Raw genomic sequence first — 21,346 nt, 5'->3', positions numbered from 1 at the left:
TGGTTCCTCGGTTAATTGAACAAAAATTTGTGCAATTTTTGATGTGTAATTAACCGAAAAATACTGTATCAGAGAACTCATGGATTACATTTTGGGATTAATCTCGAAATTCCTTGTTTTTCGCACAGTTAGCTGTTCGTTGCTGTTCTCTTTTAACAGTAAAGCTAGTAAAAGGGAAAAATGCCAAACTCGCTCTTAGAGTGCAAAATATTTTGAAAACTTCGGAACGGAAATCTACTAAATACGCCAATATTAGGTGGCCATATTGCAAAATCAACACAACAGCCAATTAGAAGTTGGTATTCCTGTTTATCATTTTTATTATTCGTTAAAATTTCTCGAGTAAAAAGTTGACAATGAGAATGTCACTTTGTTTTATTTTCCCTGAAATTTGGTTCAAAGATTTAATAAGTTTTAACAGCCATAGCTATATCATGAGAATAATGTGCATCAGGAAATTAAGATATATACTATTTAGACTTTTATTGACCAGAAGTCCAGATAACAATATATAAAGATTTGTCCCTCATAGAATACATAAAAGAATTAGAAAATATAATTTTTTAATTTGTTAAAAAATATGCCAATCGACATGCATGCCATTTTATGGAATTTATTTTTCATGTTATTTGAAATTGACAGATTGATTACAAATGAAAAAGGGTTGCCACTTCCAATTTCTCAAATGAGACTACCTTCCATAATTATACCTATGGCATACTTATACAAGATAGTCTAATGCAGTCATAGGTTTCCAATTTGTTCATAAATTTCCCTTTGACAATATTCAGCTTTCAAAATTTAAATGAAAATCGAAATGTACGCATATCATGTGTTCAGTGGCAAAATTTATTAAATAGTTTATATTTATAAATATTTTAAAGTTCCATGCCACTAAAACTTATAAATATAAGTTGTAACCACCATGGTTAAATCTTGAGATCAATGTTCAGCTTTAGAAAATATATTTTGTTTAGTTTATTTAAAATATGCCAATCGACATACACAAAATTTAGGGATTTTTTTTATTTTATTTCAAACTAATTAAAAAGGGTTGCCATTATAAAATTCTTAAATGTAATTATGCCATGAATTATGTCATGGCCCAATATTCTATAAACAATATATTCTAGAATCCATTTGTTTATAGATGAATTTTACAACATTGGTAAGAAGAAACAAATATTTAAATCATATTTCCAACTCGATTCTGAAAAGAAAATCTGACATAAAATTTTACAAATATGTGAAATGTACAGAGCGACTTATTGTATTTGTTGTTATTTATTCTGACATTATTGCCCACAAGGCATGGTATAATAATAAAAGGTAACAGCAAGTCCCAGATGATTTGGTTCGTACGTTCTATTAGTGTCAAATTCAACATTTTGTCATTTATTGTGTTTTTGTCAAACGTTTTTTAAAAAAAAAATGAAATATTTGAAATTTGAATTTTTATTTGCAAAGAATTTGGTAAGTATAATAAAATATATAGTGAGTGAAAAACTAATAATGTTTAATTCTCTAGACATGCGAAAGTGCGTTTTGTGCAAAAAAAAAGAACCAAAAGAGAGAGGACCTTTTTTCAAAATCCCACTAAATCCAAAACGCAGGCAAGTCTGGGCCAACATTTGTGGGGCGGATATTATCAGAAACGATTGCATTTGTTTTGACCACTTGTTACCAGACGACGTTCGAAAAGTAGGAAACAAATGGAAACTTATGCCACGCGCAGAACCATTTGTGGTAGAAGCAGTAAACAATTGGAATTTAGAATGGTAAGTGAATACATATTTATGAATTTAAGATGTATGCAATAATTATATTATTTATTTTCGGAGATATGAAGGCAACATTTCATTCCGCAAGCGGTAAAGATAACTGTGAGGAAATGGATATAGACCAGGAGTATACGTAAGCTTTCTACATTATATATATATATATATATATATTCGGCTTTGTTTAATAATTTATGTCCCCTTCCGTAGGATATTACCGACAAATTTGGACGAAAATAATGCCCGGCAGACTAAAAAGTTCGCTGAGTGTGGTACACAAACAGAGTAAGTCAATATACAAATTTTGTTCACAATATACTTTTTTTGGAAAATGTTTTTGTATTTTCTGCTTCCTTACATAGGTTATTCGCGACAACTTGGAACGAAAATAATGCCCTGGAGCCCAAAAAGTTTGCTGAGTGTGGTACACAAACGGAGTAAGTCAATTTACAAATATTGTCACAAAATTTCTTTGGAATAGTTAAGTACAAAAGAATTTTTTTCAATTAATCCCTTTATGGAATGTGGCGTATAATTATGGAAAAACGTATACGTCCCAAGGAACACATTTATTATATCGAATACTGTGATCTTGTTTTCTATCATGCATTTGGGTAAAATCAGGAAGACAAGCTTATCGCAATAACTGATAAAATAGTTAAAAACTTTTTCAAAACAGCATTTAGCATTTGTGGGGATGTAGATACGACATACTTTGATTCGAATAGAATAGGGACTAGTTCGTAACATTTTAAGGGTTTGGAGGGTATATTCTGTTGTTTTGTTGACAAATGAAGAATGTGAATGGACCAAAAATAGCTGGAATAACTAGAAATCAATAAATATTGATAAAAATACACAAAAACATGAATTGTTTTGTATTCATTGATCTGTAGTTGCAAACTTTTCATGATATTTACCTTTTATTTACGTGGATGCTGGTCTACTTTAATGTAAAAAATGTCTAAAAACAGGGTGAGGCAACCCATTGTTTTTATACTTTTTCCAGATTTGTGACTAAGCCACTCAATTCACGGACTTCGTGCCAAAGTAAAAGTAGAAGCTTACAAAATGAGGAGTACGTCACTTATGCATCGCATTCCAAAATGTATCTGCATCTACCTCTAAATGATGCTGACATTTTGAGTGTTTTTTGAAGTCTTATTCTAGTTTCAATGCGCATTGTTGTACTTGCGAATCTGAGCAATTTTATATATATTTTGTGAATGTAGTATGTACGGCTTAAGAGTAATACTCATCCGAATCATTTGATCGCGAACGGATTCGGAGTCAGGACATTGTTTTTATATATGTACCAAAAATTATTGATGTACTACGAAAAAAAAAACAGATTTTTTGAAAGTGGAATATTAAAAAATTGGCGATATTGCCCATATATATATATTGCAAAAACTGGAGTTGCTTCTAACAAATTAATTTCCTATTAATACTATTTTATTTTTAATTATGCAAATGCAGTTCTATAGAAGTACCGAATATCAAATCAAAGTACTGCAATGCACTCAAAGAACAATTGAGGCAGCTCAAGTTTGAAAATGAAGATATGAAATTTAAAATTCAAGATGCTGAGAATATTATAACGTCTATGAAATCATTTTTCACTGAAAGTCAAATTAAAAAATGGCTTGCGAAAAATTCATAAAATGGAAATGGGAAGACATCTCCAATGCTCTTTGTCTACATGCAGCTGGACCAAGAGCATACCGACATCTTTACCAAATGGGACATCCATTGCCACATGAAACAACATTGCAGCGATGGTGTAAAAAAATTAATTTGAATGAAGGCATTATTGAATGTTCTATTGATTTAATGAGTCGAAATTATGAATTAAATGAAATTGCCAAATTGTGCGTACTGGCTTTTGATGAAATGAAGGTGGCCGAATCCTATGAATACGTGAGTACTGAGGACTATGTCCGGAAGCCAGCCAGTTATGCACAAGTAGTTATAGCTCGTGGCATTAAAAAATCTTGGAAGCAACCAATTTTTTACAACTTTGATTGTCCAATGACAAAGGAAATACTATTCTCAATAATCGAACGATTGGGGAAAGCGGGTTATACTGTTGTGGCCATGGTTTCTGATATGGGTGCAACAAACCGCTCTCTATGGAAAGAGTTATGTGTAACTCACGGTAAGTTAACCATTCAGAATTAAACACGGTATTCTAGAATCACGTTGTACAAAATTTAATCTCAATGTGAGAAACATTGGGACCACGCTGATCTATTGTACAGTCGGACGAAGCTATATATAAGAGGTATATGTAAATCTGAACTGATTTTCACTAATTTCATTAGAGTTCGTATTTGGTTCATAAATACGACCTGAACTTTGTTTAAATCAATACATGGGCAGACGGACAAGCATCGACGTAAAACGTGATTCTAGGTATATTCTAGTTGTGGGCATATTTGGAAATGTACATTTTATTAAAATCTTAATCTTTTGTGGAGGAGGTGTCAGTGGACTAATGTGTCCCATCTTTGGACTTTAGAGATATTGCATATTTTTTCCTTTGATTATTATCAACATTTTAAATATTATGTTTCTACAAATACGTTTCATGAGTCGAAGTTCTATCTTTATTTTGTCGTCTGTTAATATTATTATACATATTTATTTAAATATAATCATCTTAGATAAACCATGGTTTGAAAACCCAGCTCTGGAAAGAGGCAAAGTATTTGTATTTGCCGACGCTCCCCATTTGCTTAAACTAGTTCGGAATCACCTATTGGATTCCGGATTGAAATACAAAGGAGATTTGCTTACAAGTCGAACATTATATGAATTATTGCAATGCACGTCTAATAGCGATATGTCAATCACACACAAATTAAATGAAGAACATTTGACAGTGAAGGGGGCAGGTATGTTGATTGAACTAAGAATAATTTTAACCCTACGGTAAATAACCGCGTACATTTGTACCTTTTTTCGTATAAAAATGCTGTAAAACTTTTAATAATGGAGATATTTGGATTTGTATACCAAAGGAAAACCAAGGTAGTTTCTGATTTCTACGAGTCGCCCTGATGGCCCCATGTTGTCTAGGGCCACAAAAATTTGCAGAGGGGTTGAGGAACACCTAAATAAAATCGCAATAAAAAATAACTAAAAAAGCGTAACCCATTCGAAAGCTATAACTAATTTACTATGATTGATTTAGATAAAATATCATTTAAACATGAATTTAAATATATATTATTTTAATGTATATATACATATATATATATATATATATATATACCACGGTTATTGATCTACGTATACTTTTTTGGTTATTGGCCGTAGGGTTAAGTGACACCACTATGTGAGATGCTGTTGCAATACATATACATATTTGTAGTACTCACATTGTTGAACACAGTTCTATTAAATGTATTTTGTAGGTAGGCAAAAAGTGAATTTGGCGGCACAATTGCTTTCAAATACCACGGCCAACGCAATACAACGTGTTTCTTCTTTTGGCGTTAATATGTATAAGCCCAATGAAACTGCAGAATTTATAAAATTGGTCAACGATTGGTTTGACATAATGAATTCTAATTTAAAAACTTTTAATTATCCTGGAAAGGTATATTTTTATATTAAAGATATTCATTATGTAAATTATGTAAACTTTTCAGCAACCTTTTGGAGTATGTTTGTCGAGCCAACAGGAAATATTGTATAAAGTAAATGAGGTGATGTCACTTCCAATGGTTCCAAACAGGAAGTCACTGGAGTTTTTTCAAAAGGGAATTATTATGACCAACAACTCTTTACTTATGCTGCATGAGTACCTCAGTGTACAATATAATTTTGAATTTATTTTAACAAACCGACTAAATCAAGACATCGTAGAAAACTTTTTTGGAGCCATTCGTGCCAAGCGCGGTCTGAATGGTCACCCAACACCTAAACAATTCATGTACCGGCTTAGAAAGTACATTCTAGGTGTGTATATACCAGATTTTTTGTTCATAACTTTGCTAATATGACGTTTATCCAACGTTCAGCTCGTAATACGGAATTGTTGAATAATCCAAAGTATACAGCAGAATTTATTACCCCACTTCAAACAGGACCAATGGAAGAAATTTGTAATGAAACCGGCAATGATGATCCTGTTGAAGATGATGAATTTTCGGATTTTCAATATGAGTATTTGGACAACATTGATGACTTTCAAGAGGACGCTCTTGAATATGTAGCTGGCTACATTATTAAAAAGTTGAATCTTCAAAGTCATGAAAGTTGTTCAGATACACTAACGTGGGTAGATCAAGTGTCGGCAGGTTTCTTGAAAAAACCTTCCAAAACGTTCTTGGATCATATCAAAGATCTGGAATGCGTTTTTAAAGCACATAATGGCGACTCAATATTATGCTCAAAAAAACTGACATCATTCTTGTTAACAGAAAGCAAACATGTTGGCATTGATGAACGAATCAAACGATTTTTTTTTTCAAATGCAGAATACATTTTAGAATAAAATACCTAAACAGAAAGTTAAAGATCGAAAAAGCAACTCATCGGGTCATGGCATTGAAAAAACTGTCGAAGATTGCAATATAAGCTTGTAAGTGTAGTTTATGCTATATATTTATTGGTATGTTCCCGTACTGGAAGAATCTACTACTTTTTACTACGATAACGAATTTTCCTTTATGATATCAAAGAATATAGTAAAATCGAGTAGAATCTTGCAGTACAGGAACAGACCATATATGTAATAACTTATGGCCACTTACGGAACACTAACGCTATATGTGTAATAAAATAACATAATAAATACCCGTCCTTACAATTTTTGCAGGATAGTCAATTGGGATAGAATCCCACTTGTGTTTTTTAAGGAAGGTTTCAATTCCAGATATAAAAATTTATAATTTTTGCGAGCTGACCAAAATTTTAGTGTTGCTACGATGGAAAAATGAAATGAATAATGAAGTGTAGTTAGTGGATGCGGTCACGTAACGTACATGAAATGCAACACTGCGTGAGCGTAATAGGTTTGGATGTAGCATAAAACAGACATAAATAAATGTCGGGAAATTGTGCGAAAATGAAAAGGAGGGAAAATCCTGCTTGGGTTTCGGCCGTATAAAAGGAGCAAATGAGAGAAAAATCGCCATAGTTTTTTTTGTGTCAACCTTAAATCCAATTGGATTTTTTTCCCCAAAAATAAAAACATCAAAAATCAACAAAAAAAAAAAATCTAAGTGGAAATAAAAAGAATATATATATTTTTTCTTCAAAGTTTATTGTGGTGTTATGTGTACAAACATATGTTGTGCGTATGCAAAAATGTAAGCATGTTGTTTAATGTGTTTGTTTTTTGTCGCTTCAATGTCCTGTTTTTTTTGTGTTTCATTAAAGTTAAACGCCAATAAAAATCTGCACACCGCCGAAGAAACTGACCCCTCCCAAATATCTGCGTGGAGGAGGTCAGATACAATTTTGAAGAATATTCGGAAGAAATTTTGAAGAATATTTTTGAAGACGTTTTGAAGACGTTGTGAAAACAGCCATAAAACAGCCTTCATAAGTTGCCAATACTCCCCTTTAAATCCGTATGGAGAGGGAACAGAAAATCCTGGTGATCCTTGATGATTTGCTCTGTCGCTGGTAATAAACCCCTACAATAAAGAAACCAGAAAAATATATATTAATTAAATGGAAACCAGGTAAAAAAATATTAATATAATACTTACCGATTGAAGCCAATGCTGGAATAATGAAATTGCCAGTTCCCTATGCAAATGAAAAACCTGAAATGATATAAGAGAAAGAAAACGTTAAATTCAATTTTTACAAAAAAAAGACACAAAAAAAAAACTATAAAAAAAAGACAAAAAAATATAATTAAAACAATAATATATGTTAGTATAAGTTGTGAATGTTAGTAGTTAGTTTAGAATTAAGAATTTTAATGATTTATATTTTGTGAGGATTTTTAACCCTTTTTATAATTTGTGAGCTAGATTACCACATAGCTACGTGGAGCAAGAATTTGAATATTTTGTGGATGCGATTTAACCGCCCACGTCACCACTAACAGAGCTCTCTTAGGTAGGTGTAGTTGTCCAAAGTGGCCTAAATTGGCAGTATAAAATGCCCTAGTCAAAGTGTTGGTAATCGAAGTAATTGATTCACACTGAGAGAAAAGGAGTTAGGAGTTCGTGAATTGACATAATTTTTTTTAATGTTTTTGTGTTAGATTAAGTTCCAAAAAAAATGTCAATAAATGATTTTTATGTTTGATTTTATGTTATTAGATATTATGTTGTGTTAAGTTTTCTTTGTGAGAGAGGGAATTAGGTGTAAGTTTTCGTGAGGTAAGTGTGTGTGGAAATTGGGGCCCTTTTAAGTATAAAATTTCATCAATTGGACTAAAGGGTCAAGGATGGGCGGGCATAGTGGAGGAGCACTAAACCAAGCTCCTTCGTCATAGGTGTATGTTGTGTTTGTTTATGTTTTTTGTGTTTTGTATGATCCAAAAATTTCTAGTTGTTCGTTCCCTAGGGTTGATGGTGGCAAGGGTTGAGAACTCCCCTGATCGAAAAGTGTTCCCAACTGAGCTAGTGCGAACCCCGCCATAACGCCGCATTAGGTCTAGAACGTAACAATATGGCGCCCAAATTAATTCAAAAAAATCAGCATCCGAAGCACCGTACATCAATATGGCGCCTAGGATGACGACTCAAATATGTGCAATAAAACCTAAGCACTGTGCAATAGCCTATAGGGGGCAATAGATTAAAATGAAAGATCGCATTTTTAATTAGCTAACGGATATTGCATCCACTTTTTAGATTTAGAATAAACTGTGATAAATGTGCAATATTTAGTTTAGAGAATTAAAAATTAGGATATTTCATTCCATCATTAGGGTCAAGTGCAATAGCTTTTTGTTCGTTAAGTGTAACAAAGATTGTATTGTTTTATGACCTGTGTTTTATGTGTTTCTGTTTGTGTTTAAAGTAGCAGCAATAGGATTTAGGTTAGCAGTGGACGAAATTGCAATATCTGCTATGACTATGAGAGCCATAGACTGTATTGACGATCTAGTCCGTAAATGAGATCTCTTTTCTTATGCGTTAGAAAACTGCCATACTGCTACCCACAACGGAAATTATGTCCATTTAAATGTTTGTAAATGTCCAATATATTTAATCAATACATCATGACGACCTAATAAGGCCACTTTATTATGAAAATGTTTTTTGTTTACAAATAAACAATACCCCACACACAATCTCACGTTAGCTGAAAATACTCCTAGGACCTCTCGTTTTTGTTTAAAAAATATTTGTTTATCTCTTTTGTGTTGTCTAATTGTTTTTACCCTTATATTTTTTTTATTTTCTGTGTAACTTATATATTTTAATTTTTGTTTAACCTATATATTTTTAATTTAATTATTCTTTAACGATTACGTAGATTAAGTGTTTATCTCATTATGTTTTTTATTGTTTTTACTATCAAAAAAAAATATATATATAAAAATATCACAAATTTTAATATTGCTATCTAATGAGCACAAGTAACGCCGGTAAAAGTCGAAGAAAGAGAAATAGATCGCTTGTGTTCGATCTTAGTAGAACGTCTATTTCTTCTCCAAAGCCCAAAACTAAGAAAAAAGAAAAAACTACAAAAATGCCTAATGATAACAACAACGCCGACCCAGCAATAAGGGATTTATCGGGTTCTATTAACAACCCCAAACCTAGCACTAGCGCTGCCTCTGGCGTTTTGCATCCAAATATCCCAAATCCTAATATTCCACAATCTAATATACAACATCATAATCCACAACCTACTCATCCAATCGAAGTCGACCAACTGGTAAGGAGTTTGGTCCAAGATAGTTTGAACCACGCGCAGGCTAACCTACAATCTATGGTTCAGCAAAGTGTAACTAAAGAAATGGAAAAGGTTTACAATGTCCTTGATAAGTTAAACGATACTGTGGCCAGATTGTCACTAAATACACATCATGATTCGCAACCTCCAACAACACAGCCTACCCAAAATCCAATGCGTCCATCTCCAACTCCAAGTAGGGAAAATGAACCGAGGTTAGGTAGAAGCCACACCATTACACCGTCTTTCGTAAGCACCCATAGTTGCCAAGGTATAAAAATAGAAAGGTTTGGCCTAAACTTCTCTGGTAGACCCAATACATTGTCTGTAGAAGATTTTATATATAGACTAGAGCATTTTCAAAGACTCTATAATTTGGATTGGAAAGATATCCTTAACGAATTCCACATGATAGTTTCAGGGCCAGCAAACGAATGGTTTTGGTTAGAACAGATGAACCACAATATATCCAGTTGGGAATCGCTGAAACACGCCTTATGCGAACGCTTTAAAGTAAAAAGGACATGCTTTGAAGAAATGCGCGATTTACTTGAACGCAAACAAATGCCTGGAGAGTCAATTGACTCATTTTTTCATGACTTGAACTCGATGAGGTCGAAATTGGAAAGACCAGTTTCCGAATACGAGATGATTTCCCTCGCCAAAAAGAATTTGAAAAAAAATTTAGCAGGAATAGTTTATTCAATGCAAGTATCTTCTCTTGAGCAGTTGAGGATACAATGCTTAGAAGTAGAAAAGACGTTTTTCCGACGCGAATTCACTCCTACACCTACTCCCATTAATAATAGACCAGTACGCGTTAATGCCATCCAAGATGTAAGCGATGCAGAAACCTATGAGGTGATGCCAGATCCCGAAGAAGTGGTAGACGTTTCTGCAATTAAGGCGCAATTAATATGTTGGAATTGTCTAACACCTGGGCATGGGTTCAGAGATTGCCTTTCTTCACAGAGAAACCTATTTTGTTTTAAGTGTGGTAAACCGAATACCATAACCCCAAAATGTACAAATTGTAGGTCGGGAAACCCGAAGAAGAACATGGTTGCAGCGGGAAACCACCGTTCTGTCGAACAGCCCGCAGATCCGAACCCTCAAATAATTCAGAATGTCAACTAAACCAGGAGAGAGAATATAACAAACTACGTCATTATTTGCCACTGAAAGAAAGGGAACAAAATTATGACAAAGTTAGGGCTAGAATTTTCTCCGAACAACCCGAAACAGACAAAAGTCAAGACCAAAATTCACATGCCAACAACAAATCAGCAAAATCATTCAATAATACAAATAGAATATTGAAGTTAAGGCAGAAGCAAAAACAAAACAAAATATTAAAAAAATCATTGTCTGAGGCGGTCGTAAGATCCCAGCATAGTACCGATTTAAGACCTTATGCCAATATTAAAATAGAAGGTAAGGAGATTAAAGGCTTACTAGACTCTGGTGCTACAGTCAGCCTATTGGGAAAGTCATGTAGAGAAACGGTTGAAGATTTGGGAATCCAAATAAAAAACTATATCTCTAATGTAACTACCGCATCTGGTCAAAGACACCGTATATTAGGAGTAATCGAAGTAGATGTAGAGTATCAGAATAAAATAGGCAAAATGAAATTCTTCTTGTGTCCTGATTTGGAGCAAGAGTTATATCTAGGGATCGACTTTTGGAAAATCTTCGGAATTGCACCCGAACTCTTCCCTGTAGAGGAAATAAGCTTAGATATCCAGAAGCAAATTCATGGTTCAACAACTAATGAAAACAGTAACATGCATGTGTTAACTGAAGACCAGCAGGAAAGATTAAACGAAATTGTCAACAAATTTCCATCGTTTGAGAAGAATGGATTAGGATGTACCCATTTGGAGAAGCATTCCATTAAATTAGTCGAAGGAGCAAATCCAGTCAAGGATCGACATTATCCTCTTTCGCCGGCAGTACAAGACATTGTTTACAAGGAAATTGATAATATGCTAAAATTAAATGTTATAGAAGAGAGCGACTCGCCGTGGAGCAACAGGACCACAGTCGTAAGAAAACCTGGCAAAAACCGATTCTGCTTAGATGCAAGGAAATTAAACGCATTGACCATCAAGGATGCTTATCCGTTGCAGAATATAGATGGTATCTTGAGCCGCATAGACCAAACGCATTATATTAGCAGCGTCGACCTGAAGTATGCGTTTTGGCAAATTGAATTAGAAGATGAAGCCAAACCATACACAGCCTTCACTGTACCAGGTCGACCGCTATACCAATTCAGGGTAATGCCATTCGGTCTATGCAACGCTGCACAGAGACTGTGTCGTCTAATGGATCGTGTAATCCCCGGCCGATTAAAATCTAATGTGTTCATCTATCTAGACGACCTACTTATTATTTCTGATGAATTTGAGACACATCTAAATCTCTTAAACGAAGTAGCGGAGTGCTTACAAAAAGCCAACTTAACTATTGGCCTAAAAAAATCCTTATTTTGTTTCCGTGAATTGCGATATCTTGGATTTATAATTGGAAACGGATGTTTAAAAACTGATCCAGAAAAGGTGAGCGCAATTCTTAAAATTCCTATACCAAAAAGTCCACGTGAAGTAAGGAGCTTCTTGGGAACCGCCGGTTGGTACCGACGTTTCATCCAAGACTTCGCGACCTTATCCTCTCCCCTTACTGACACACTCAAAAAAGGACAGAAGTTCAACATAACTCCGAAAGCAGCAGAATCGTTCACAAAATTGAAAAAGGCACTAACTTCCGCACCTGTTTTGCGCCATCCCGATTTTAGAAGAGAGTTCTTCATTCAGTGCGATGCCTCTGAATATGGGATTGGAGCAGTACTTTTCCAAAAGGATGATGATGGAGGTGAATACCCAGTAGCATTTTATTCACAAAAAACTAAACGACAGTCAGAGAAACTACTCGGTCACAGAAAAAGAGTGCTTAGCTGCGGTATTAGCTGTTAAAAGATTCCGACCATACGTGGAGCTCATGAAATTTTCAATAATAACAGACCATGCAAGTCTCAAGTGGCTGATGTCCCTAAAAGATTTGAGTGGGAGACTCGCCAGATGGTCGCTGCAGCTACAAGCTTTTGACTTCTCAATTGAACACCGTAAAGGCTCGGAGAACATTGTAGCCGATACCCTGTCTCGACTCCCAATTGACTCAAATATAACTATAGAAGAGATTTCAGAGGATAATCTGCTTGACTTTGAAACCACAGCATTTGAAAGCGACGAGTATATGGAGTTAATAAACACAATCAAAACTAACCAAGAACGACTTCCAGATTTGAAAGTGGACAATGGAAAAGTATACATCCGACTGAACCATTTTGATGAAACCACAATGGAATTTGAGTGGAAATTATGGATACCAGAGGATATTACGCACGCAATAATCGAAAAAGCACACAATTTTACACAATCTGTGCATGATGGTATCCACAAAACCCTAAATCGGCTGAAAACTTATTATTATTGGCCTAAAATGACTTCTCAAGTCAAACAATATATAAATAAGTGCCAAGTTTGCAAAGAAACGAAGTCCACCAACCAAACAATGCGACCTACCATGGGAAACGAAGTGGTGACGGAGCGACCGTTCCAGAAAATTTATATAGATTTTCTTGGGAAATACCCTAGGTCAAAGGGAGGAAACGCTTATATCTTCATAGTGATGGACCATTTCACGAAATTTATATTCTTAAAAGCGATGAGAGAAGCTACAGCGAAAAACGTGGTACAATTTTTGGAAAAGCAAGTGTTCCAAATATTCGGAGTTCCAGAAATAATACACAGTGACAATGGCAAGCAATTTGTATCTAATATGTTTGAAGAAATGGTCAAAAGTTATAAAATTAATCACATGACAACCGCATATTACTCTCCACAATCGAATGCGGCAGAGAGAGTGAACCAGTCTGTGCTGGCGGCGATAAGGACATACGTCGAGAATGATCACCGCGACTGGGATTTGTACCTGGGCGAAATTGAGAAGGCTCTCCGAACATCGGTACATTCTGCCACAGGGGTCAATCCGTTCTTCGCATTATTTGGATACAACATGTTCACTAACGGAACCGATTATAAATTAGCAAAAAAACTGAGATCACTTACAGACCATCAAATAGTGCAATTAAATAAAAACGATAGATTAGAATTTTTGAGGGAACATATTAAAAACAAGTTGCATCAATCATATGAGTCCAGTTCCAAAAGATATAATCAAAGGTCAAGAAATGTCAATTTTAAGCCTGGTCAGGAAGTATACCGTAGGAACCACATTTTGTCCAATTTCAAGAACAATATTAATGCAAAGTTTTGCAAAAAATTCTTGAAGTGTAGAATTGTACGACCTATCGGCAACAATATGTATGAACTGGAGACTCTTCAGGGAAAACCCCTTGGCAATTTTCATACGAAGGATATAAAAGCATAATAAAAGAATTAAAAAATAACTCTGTGATATAACAACATAAGTGCAATATTTATTAATAAAATGTCTGTAGTGTAGTCCATTTTTTAATCAATGTTGTATTTGTTGTAATTATATCAAAAGATTATTTTCTATTTTTTTTTTTTTTTTCATTTATATCCAAGTACTATAATATTCAGAGGCAATATATTGAGAAGATCGTGCAATAGACATAAACATATATAACAAAGTGCAATAACAACATCTGTGATACCAAAAATCCTTAGTGCAATATAGGTTAATTAAATTAGTTCGTGAATGTCCCAATTTATTAATCTATGTTAAAATGGACTTTTGTCCCAAATAGTATTATTCACTTAGTTGTAATGTTATGACTGAAGCAAGGCAATTTTCTCAATAGCCCGGCTGAATGAGACTACAGGGCGTGGGAGTTCCCCACGTTGGGCTCACAACACACAAATTCAATTATTATTAATATTATTGCCACCATCTCATATGTTCATAGAATGCAACAAAACCATAAAAAATCTGTTTGAAAAATTCCAAGGGTAAGCATATCCTTTCATTGGAAACGTAATAAAATTACATCTCCAAACCAACATTATAAATTAGCAACCAAGAGCCTGCCACACAAAAATGTCTTCCACAAACATTGAGATCTCATCATCCATATCTTTCTACCTGAGCTGACCATACAGCCCAAGAAAATAGAGCATTTGTTCGTCGATACAACAAAATATAATAACACATTGTCGTTACAAATTAAAAACCACATCATATACACCATATAAATTAATTCATATTTCATAAAAAAGTTTGCCGCCTTAATTTTTTCCTTTTTGAGGTATATGTTTTTTTTTAAGTAATGCAAATTATAATGGTTGAGTAATTTTATATACCACATCCTTTTATAAAGCTTCCAATTATGCCACAGTTCATAAATATTCACAAACAATTTATATATTTTTTGTTGCATATAGCTTTGGAGCAAGCTAGTAAAACAATAGTTCATACACAATCAATATAAATTTTCACTCAAATCCTTGTGCCGAATTATGTACCAGATTGTCTGAATAAACAAATTGTAAATCAAATGAGAAGACCTGTTAAATATTTAACGAGGAAATTACGCTCCAGGTATATGATGATGTCGCATACACAAATTCTTAGCAATCTAACCAAATATTTACGATTTTATATTATTATTTATACCTAACATAAAACCACAATTACACCATTATAAACAATTTTACACCACAGTCCTTATATTGTCCGTCCGCACAAGAAATTATATTGTCCGTCCGCACTAGAAAATTATTTGTCCGTCCGCACCAAAGAAAATATACAACGATCAACTTACCTGAATAGGAGTTGCACTCCAAACGAACATTTCATCCATAGGCAAATTATGTTTTTTGTCATAAATAATTCAGCATGCAAATGTTGGTGGTGTATTTTGTAAAATGTCCATCGTTGTCGCGGGTATAGATTGCCTGCTTTCCTGGGATCTATTGTCCGGATTTATTAAAAAAAAATTGAGTACCTAAAGGAAAAGAAAACAATAAAATTAGTAAATAATAACAACATCAATGCAATATGAACCTGAAACTATTATAAAATAGAAGAAAAGTTTAGATTAGCAGTCTATTGAGTAATAATAAAATATGTAGTTAAATAAAATGCTCTCTAAATATAAAATCAATGCAGTCAATTTTGAACAGGTCACACATACTCCCCAACAAACATTTCCATTTACCAAAGCAATCATTCTCAAATATAAAATCATCCACCACTCATATACAGAGATTTGCAATAAATATGCATTAGGTTTGGGTATAGTTATTTTTCCTTTCAAAAACATTCATAAAAAGGAAAAATCTAATAAACAACTCTCGTGTATGTACACATATCCAATTATTTTCCATTTTAAACAATATTTATGTCTACTGCATTTATCAGTAAAATTATGCTGCGAGTCAGCCACATAATCACAAAGAATTAAAAACACTTCTTCCATATTAAAATTCACATATTCATTGGTTAACCCACAAAAAAACACCATCTTCCACAGCCGAAAACAATCAGCAATGAGAAACCACTCACCTAATACTCTTAATTTCAAAAGTGCCAGGAATATTTATAATCGCTTGGGCAACATAAAAGGGTATTTTCCAACACCCATCCTCAATAAATAACCTTGTTATTATATGGCTGTAGCAATTACACACATGTATACACCAATCAACACCAAATTCACCAGCCACAATTTCTGTAAAAAGAAAACAAAAATGTTAATAATCAGGTATCCAATAAGAAAAAATTAAATCTGTTACCTCTTTTTTCTGTTATTTATGTGGGCATCATCTACGCACAAGCCTATGGATTGTCCCAATTTTTCTTATTGGAATATGACAACGTGCAATAATGCTGACTGCAAGAATGAATACACAGCATATGCATCTCAATGAAATATGAAGGGTGTGAATGGCAGGTATGTGTGTGTTAGCACACACAAATTCATACGTATGTATGCGACCGACGCTAAAATTTTGGCGTGCAAATACACACACACGTACATATATACATGGTCACCGCTAGTTTTTGCGTACCCGCAAACACACATACCCCATAATGAAAATATTCCATTCACTTATTTTGCGTTTTACCTGAAACAAAAAAATGAAAATTTAATGTTCATTGTTTTTTGGTTAATTATGATGTGTATGCTTACCTGTATTGCCCTGCAATGCCTCCACTTAACACTCCCATTGAACCTCGTGGCCACCAGGAACTTGAGGGCTGGTCGGTCAGCCATCCATTTTCATGACCATCCTCCAGGTAGTTTTTTTTATTACCAAAGTCATGCACATCACCATATCCATTGAAATCAATGGATATGGCGAAGTTTTGTTGCATGTGACTCTGTTTAATTTTTTTATTTTATAAAACAAAAAAAAAACCGGCAGCAAATTTTCTCGATGTGTTTCGTGGCTGCCGGTCTAGAAGAAATAAGCCGGATGCGGTAGGCTATGAAGTTGGCTGCATATAAACAGTGTTGCTAAGATGGAATAATGAAGTGAATTATGAATTGTAGTTAGTGGATGCGGTCACGTAACGTGCATGAAATGCAACACTGCGTGAGCGTAATAGGTTTGGATGTAGCATAAAACAGACATAAATAAATGTCGGGAAATTGTGCGAAAATGAAAAGGAGGGAAAATCCTGCTTGGGTTTCGGGCGTATAAAAGGAGCGAATGAGAGAAAAATCGCCATAGTTTTTTTTTGTGTCCACTTAAAATCCAATTGGACTTTGTCCCAACATAAAATAATTAAAATCAACAAAAAAATCTTATTGGAAATAAAAAAAAAATTATATATTTTTTTGCTTCAACGTTTATTGTGGTGTTGTGTGACAAACATATGTTGTGCGTATTCACAAATGTAAGAATGTTGCTCAATGTGTTTGTTTTTTTTGTCGCTACAATGTCCTGTTTTTATTTGTCTTATTAAAGTTGAACGCCATCAAGAAAACTCCAAACCACGAAGAAACTGACCCCTCCCAAATATCTGCGAGGAGGAGGTCAGATAAAATTTTTGAAGAACATTTTGAAGAATATTTTGAAGATAATTTGGAAACAGCCATAAAACAGCCTTGAAAAGTTGCCAAAATCCTGCCAATAATCCCCTTTAAATCCGTATGGAGAGGGAACAAAAAATCCTGGTAATCCGTGATGATTTGCTCTGTCGCTGGTAATGAACCCCTACAATAAAGAAACCAGAAAATATATATATTAAATCGTTGGAAACCAGGTAAAAGAATATTAATATAATACTTACCAATTCGAGCCAATGCTGGAATAATGGAATTGTCAGTTTCCCTATGCAAATCAGAAAAACCTGAAATGATATAAGAGAAAGATAACGTTAAATTCAATTTTTACAAAAAATAAGACACAAAAAACTATAAAAAAGACAAAAAAATACAATTAAAACAAAAATATATGTTAGTAATAAGTTGTGAATGTTTGTAGTTAGTTTAGTATTAAGAATTTAAATGATTTATATTTTGTGAGGATTTTTAACCCCTTTTAATTACTGGTGAGCTAGATTACCACATTTCTACGTGGAGCAAGAACTCAATAATTTTGCGGACGCAATTTAACCGCATACGTCACCACTAATAGAGCTCTCTTAGGTAGGTGTAGTTGCCTAAAGTGGCCTAAATTGGCAGTGTAAAATGCCCTAGTCAAAGTGTTGGTAATCGAAGTAATTGATTCACACTGAGAGAAAGGAGTTAGGAGTTCGTAAATTGACATGTTTTTCAACCTTTATGTTTTAGATTAAGTTCAAAATGTCAATAAATGATTTTTATGTTTGATTTTATGTTATTAGAAATTATGTTGTGTTAAGTTTTCTTTGTGAGAGAGGGAATTAGGTGTAAGTTTTCGTGATGTAAGTGTGTGTGGAATTTGGGGCCCTTTTAAATATAAAATTTCGTTAATTGGACTAAAGGGTCAAGGATGGGCGGGCATAGTGGAGGAGCACTAAACCAAGCTCCTTCGTCATAGGTGTATGTTGTGTTTGTTTATGTTTTTTGTGTTTTGTATGATCCAAAAATTTCTAGTTGTTCGTTCCCTAGGGTTGATGGTGGCAAGGGTTGAGAACTCCCCTGAACGAAAAGTGTTCCTAACTGAGCTAGTGCGAACCCCACCATAACGCCGCATTAGGTCTAGAACGTAACAATACTTCCAAAAACTATACATTTTTTTCGCAGTATCTCTATACAACCATTCCCTTTGAAAAAAGCGTCACAAATGAAAATATGCATGATGGCTCCACCACACACACTTCAAAATCGATCGTCATGTATGCGAAAAATCAATTTTTTTTGTTTCACCACAAAATGCATGCATGACCGTTTGCGGGCCACTTTAGGAGTAAAGGGGGAAACACATTCGAGGATTCAGGCCTGGCATGTTAAGTTGGGTTTGTATAAAATATCAATTTATAAAGGAATATCAGAATCAAACTTGATTTTTTTCTTTTACAATAAAAAAAAGCCAACTTAACATGCAAGTCCTGAAGTTCTCTGATATGTTTCTCCCTGTATTTCTACAAAAATCTGATCTAAACAAATAATGAAGTGGATATCACGGCCAACATAACTTGACCAGTACTGATGAAAACCAGTTTACGGCAGACAGGATTAAAGTTATGGGCGCGGAAAATTTGCATGGAATATTTGGTAGAGAACTCCTCGACCAGATGGACTGACTTGCATCGGAAGGGAAAATGGGGTCATACTATCGGAGGAATTGCTACACAATCTAACTGATGATATGCTGGACAAAACGTTAATTCCGGTCAAGTCTACTTAGGAAGATTGATGTGGCTCTAACGAAGAAAGTACGGACCTTGATGCCAACCGAGGGCAGGTCTGATTCCGACATACCGACAATAAGAGGCTAAAATTACTAACTCATTTATATTTATAAATATTTTGAAGTTTTTAAATGATTTATCAATTTTTGCCACTGAACACATGACATGCGTAAATTTTGAAAGTTGAATGCCGTCAAAGGCAAATTTATGAGAAAAAAATTGGAAACATATGACTGCATGAGACTATCTTGTATAAGACCTGATATACATTAGAACTTTTTTACCGGGTTAACCTACTTTATGAGGATTTATTTGACACATATGCAAAGGAATTGACAATTGAAACCCACTGGGTTAACGAAATCCGGTTAAATGTAAACGTACTATAAGTATGCCATGCAGAACTTCCAGAAACAACTAATTTTTCCCTACCGGTTCCAGTCGTTCATTTTTCAGAACCCATCCGCTGATTTTCATTTCTTCCATTTCAAGTTCTAAACAAACCATTTTGTTTCGTGGTGGTTTTTATCTTTCATTCCCAGCTGTTGCCACCAATTCGTAGCATGTGGAACGTTTTTTTAATTAGTTCGGCTATCTTTATATATAAACAAAACAAAAATCAGTAAACTGTTAAAATTCCTTAATTATCTTTAAAAAATATAAACCAAAACCACAATGATCGGTCCCGCAACTACTAAGGATAAGTTATTAAAACTTATGACCGAAAAAGAGAACTTGGAAACTCAAATCAATGCCTATGGCAGTGTTTTGGCAGAGGTATTCAAATGCTACATCATGATTGTGCACATTTTTTAAATCTGCTTTCAATATTATATTTTAACTCGTTTTGTTTTCGTAGAATGATAACGTTGGCATGCACGGCTCATTAGTCGATTCCGAGGGATTTCCACGCAATGACATTGACATCTATAAAGTTCGTCAGGCCAGACAACAAATTATTTGTTTACAAAATAATCACAAGACCCTAATGAAATCTATCGAGGAACTTATGCATCAGTTACATGCCGAGACAAGACAACAAAATTTGACACAACAAACATCGGAGCTAAATTTAAATGGTAGCTCCAGTGAGCATTCGGAAGAAATGGATGCAAGTGTAAATGGTTTGACACCCTTGGTACCAATTGTGAAAATAACCCATGTTGATGCAGGATCACCAGCAGAACGAGCAGTAAGCTATTCCAAAATGTTTTTTTTTATTTATATAATTAATAATAAATATTTATTTGTTACTTTAGGGTCTTCGTAGCCAGGATAGAATTGCCGAATTCGGTTCGGTGAATGCAGATAACTTCAATAAACAACTATCCACCATCGCTAGCATTGTCAGTCATAAACGTGATCAAAGAATTCCATTGAAAGTTTTACGAAATAATGAAATATTGGATATTATATTAATTCCGCAGCGATGGTCGGGTAATGGTTTGTTGGGTTGCAATATTGTTCTGATTGATTAATTGGAAATTGTTTGCTAAAATTTAGGGGAGAAACAAATTAAAATATGCGTATTGAAGATTGTTTTTTTTTTACTTTTTTTGATAAATTATAATAAAATAAACGATTTTATGAAAATAAATATTTAGTCGACACTCGAAATTTAAACTCTTTCCCAGTCTCATGATACAGCTCTTATTATTTTGAAACACTCGGTATTTTATTTCATTTACACTTTGCAAACCGTATTTGAGGGTGGAAAATGTCTTATGGGTTTTAAAGCCCTTGGCTAGTATATAAACACGAAATATTCACCGGTGGGTCCATAAATTCTGTGTCGATTTAGCCATGTCCGCCCCTCTGTCGAATCACGACAGAGCTCGTGATATTTAAGGTACATA

The 21,346-nt window shown here is 34.2% G+C and overlaps 1 protein-coding gene across 1 annotated transcript; it reads left to right on the top strand.

Annotated features, from left to right (window-relative positions):
* Positions 1–20,164: 20,164 nt before the first annotated feature.
* Positions 20,165–20,986, top strand: LOC133334378 (26S proteasome non-ATPase regulatory subunit 9). Its single transcript, XM_061542674.1, is given in 3 exon segments — positions 20,165–20,267; positions 20,350–20,682; positions 20,750–20,986. Coding segments are annotated over 3 exon segments (672 nt in total). The 5' UTR covers position 20,165.
* The last annotated feature ends 360 nt before the right edge of the window (positions 20,987–21,346 follow it).

The sequence above is a fragment of the Musca vetustissima genome, unplaced genomic scaffold, assembly GCF_032173495.1.
Source record: "Musca vetustissima isolate MV318-11 ecotype Yass unplaced genomic scaffold, APGP_CSIRO_Mvet_v1 utg14034, whole genome shotgun sequence".
Lineage (NCBI taxonomy): Eukaryota > Metazoa > Arthropoda > Insecta > Diptera > Muscidae > Musca > Musca vetustissima.
This window is presented reverse-complemented; position numbering and strand designations above follow the sequence as displayed.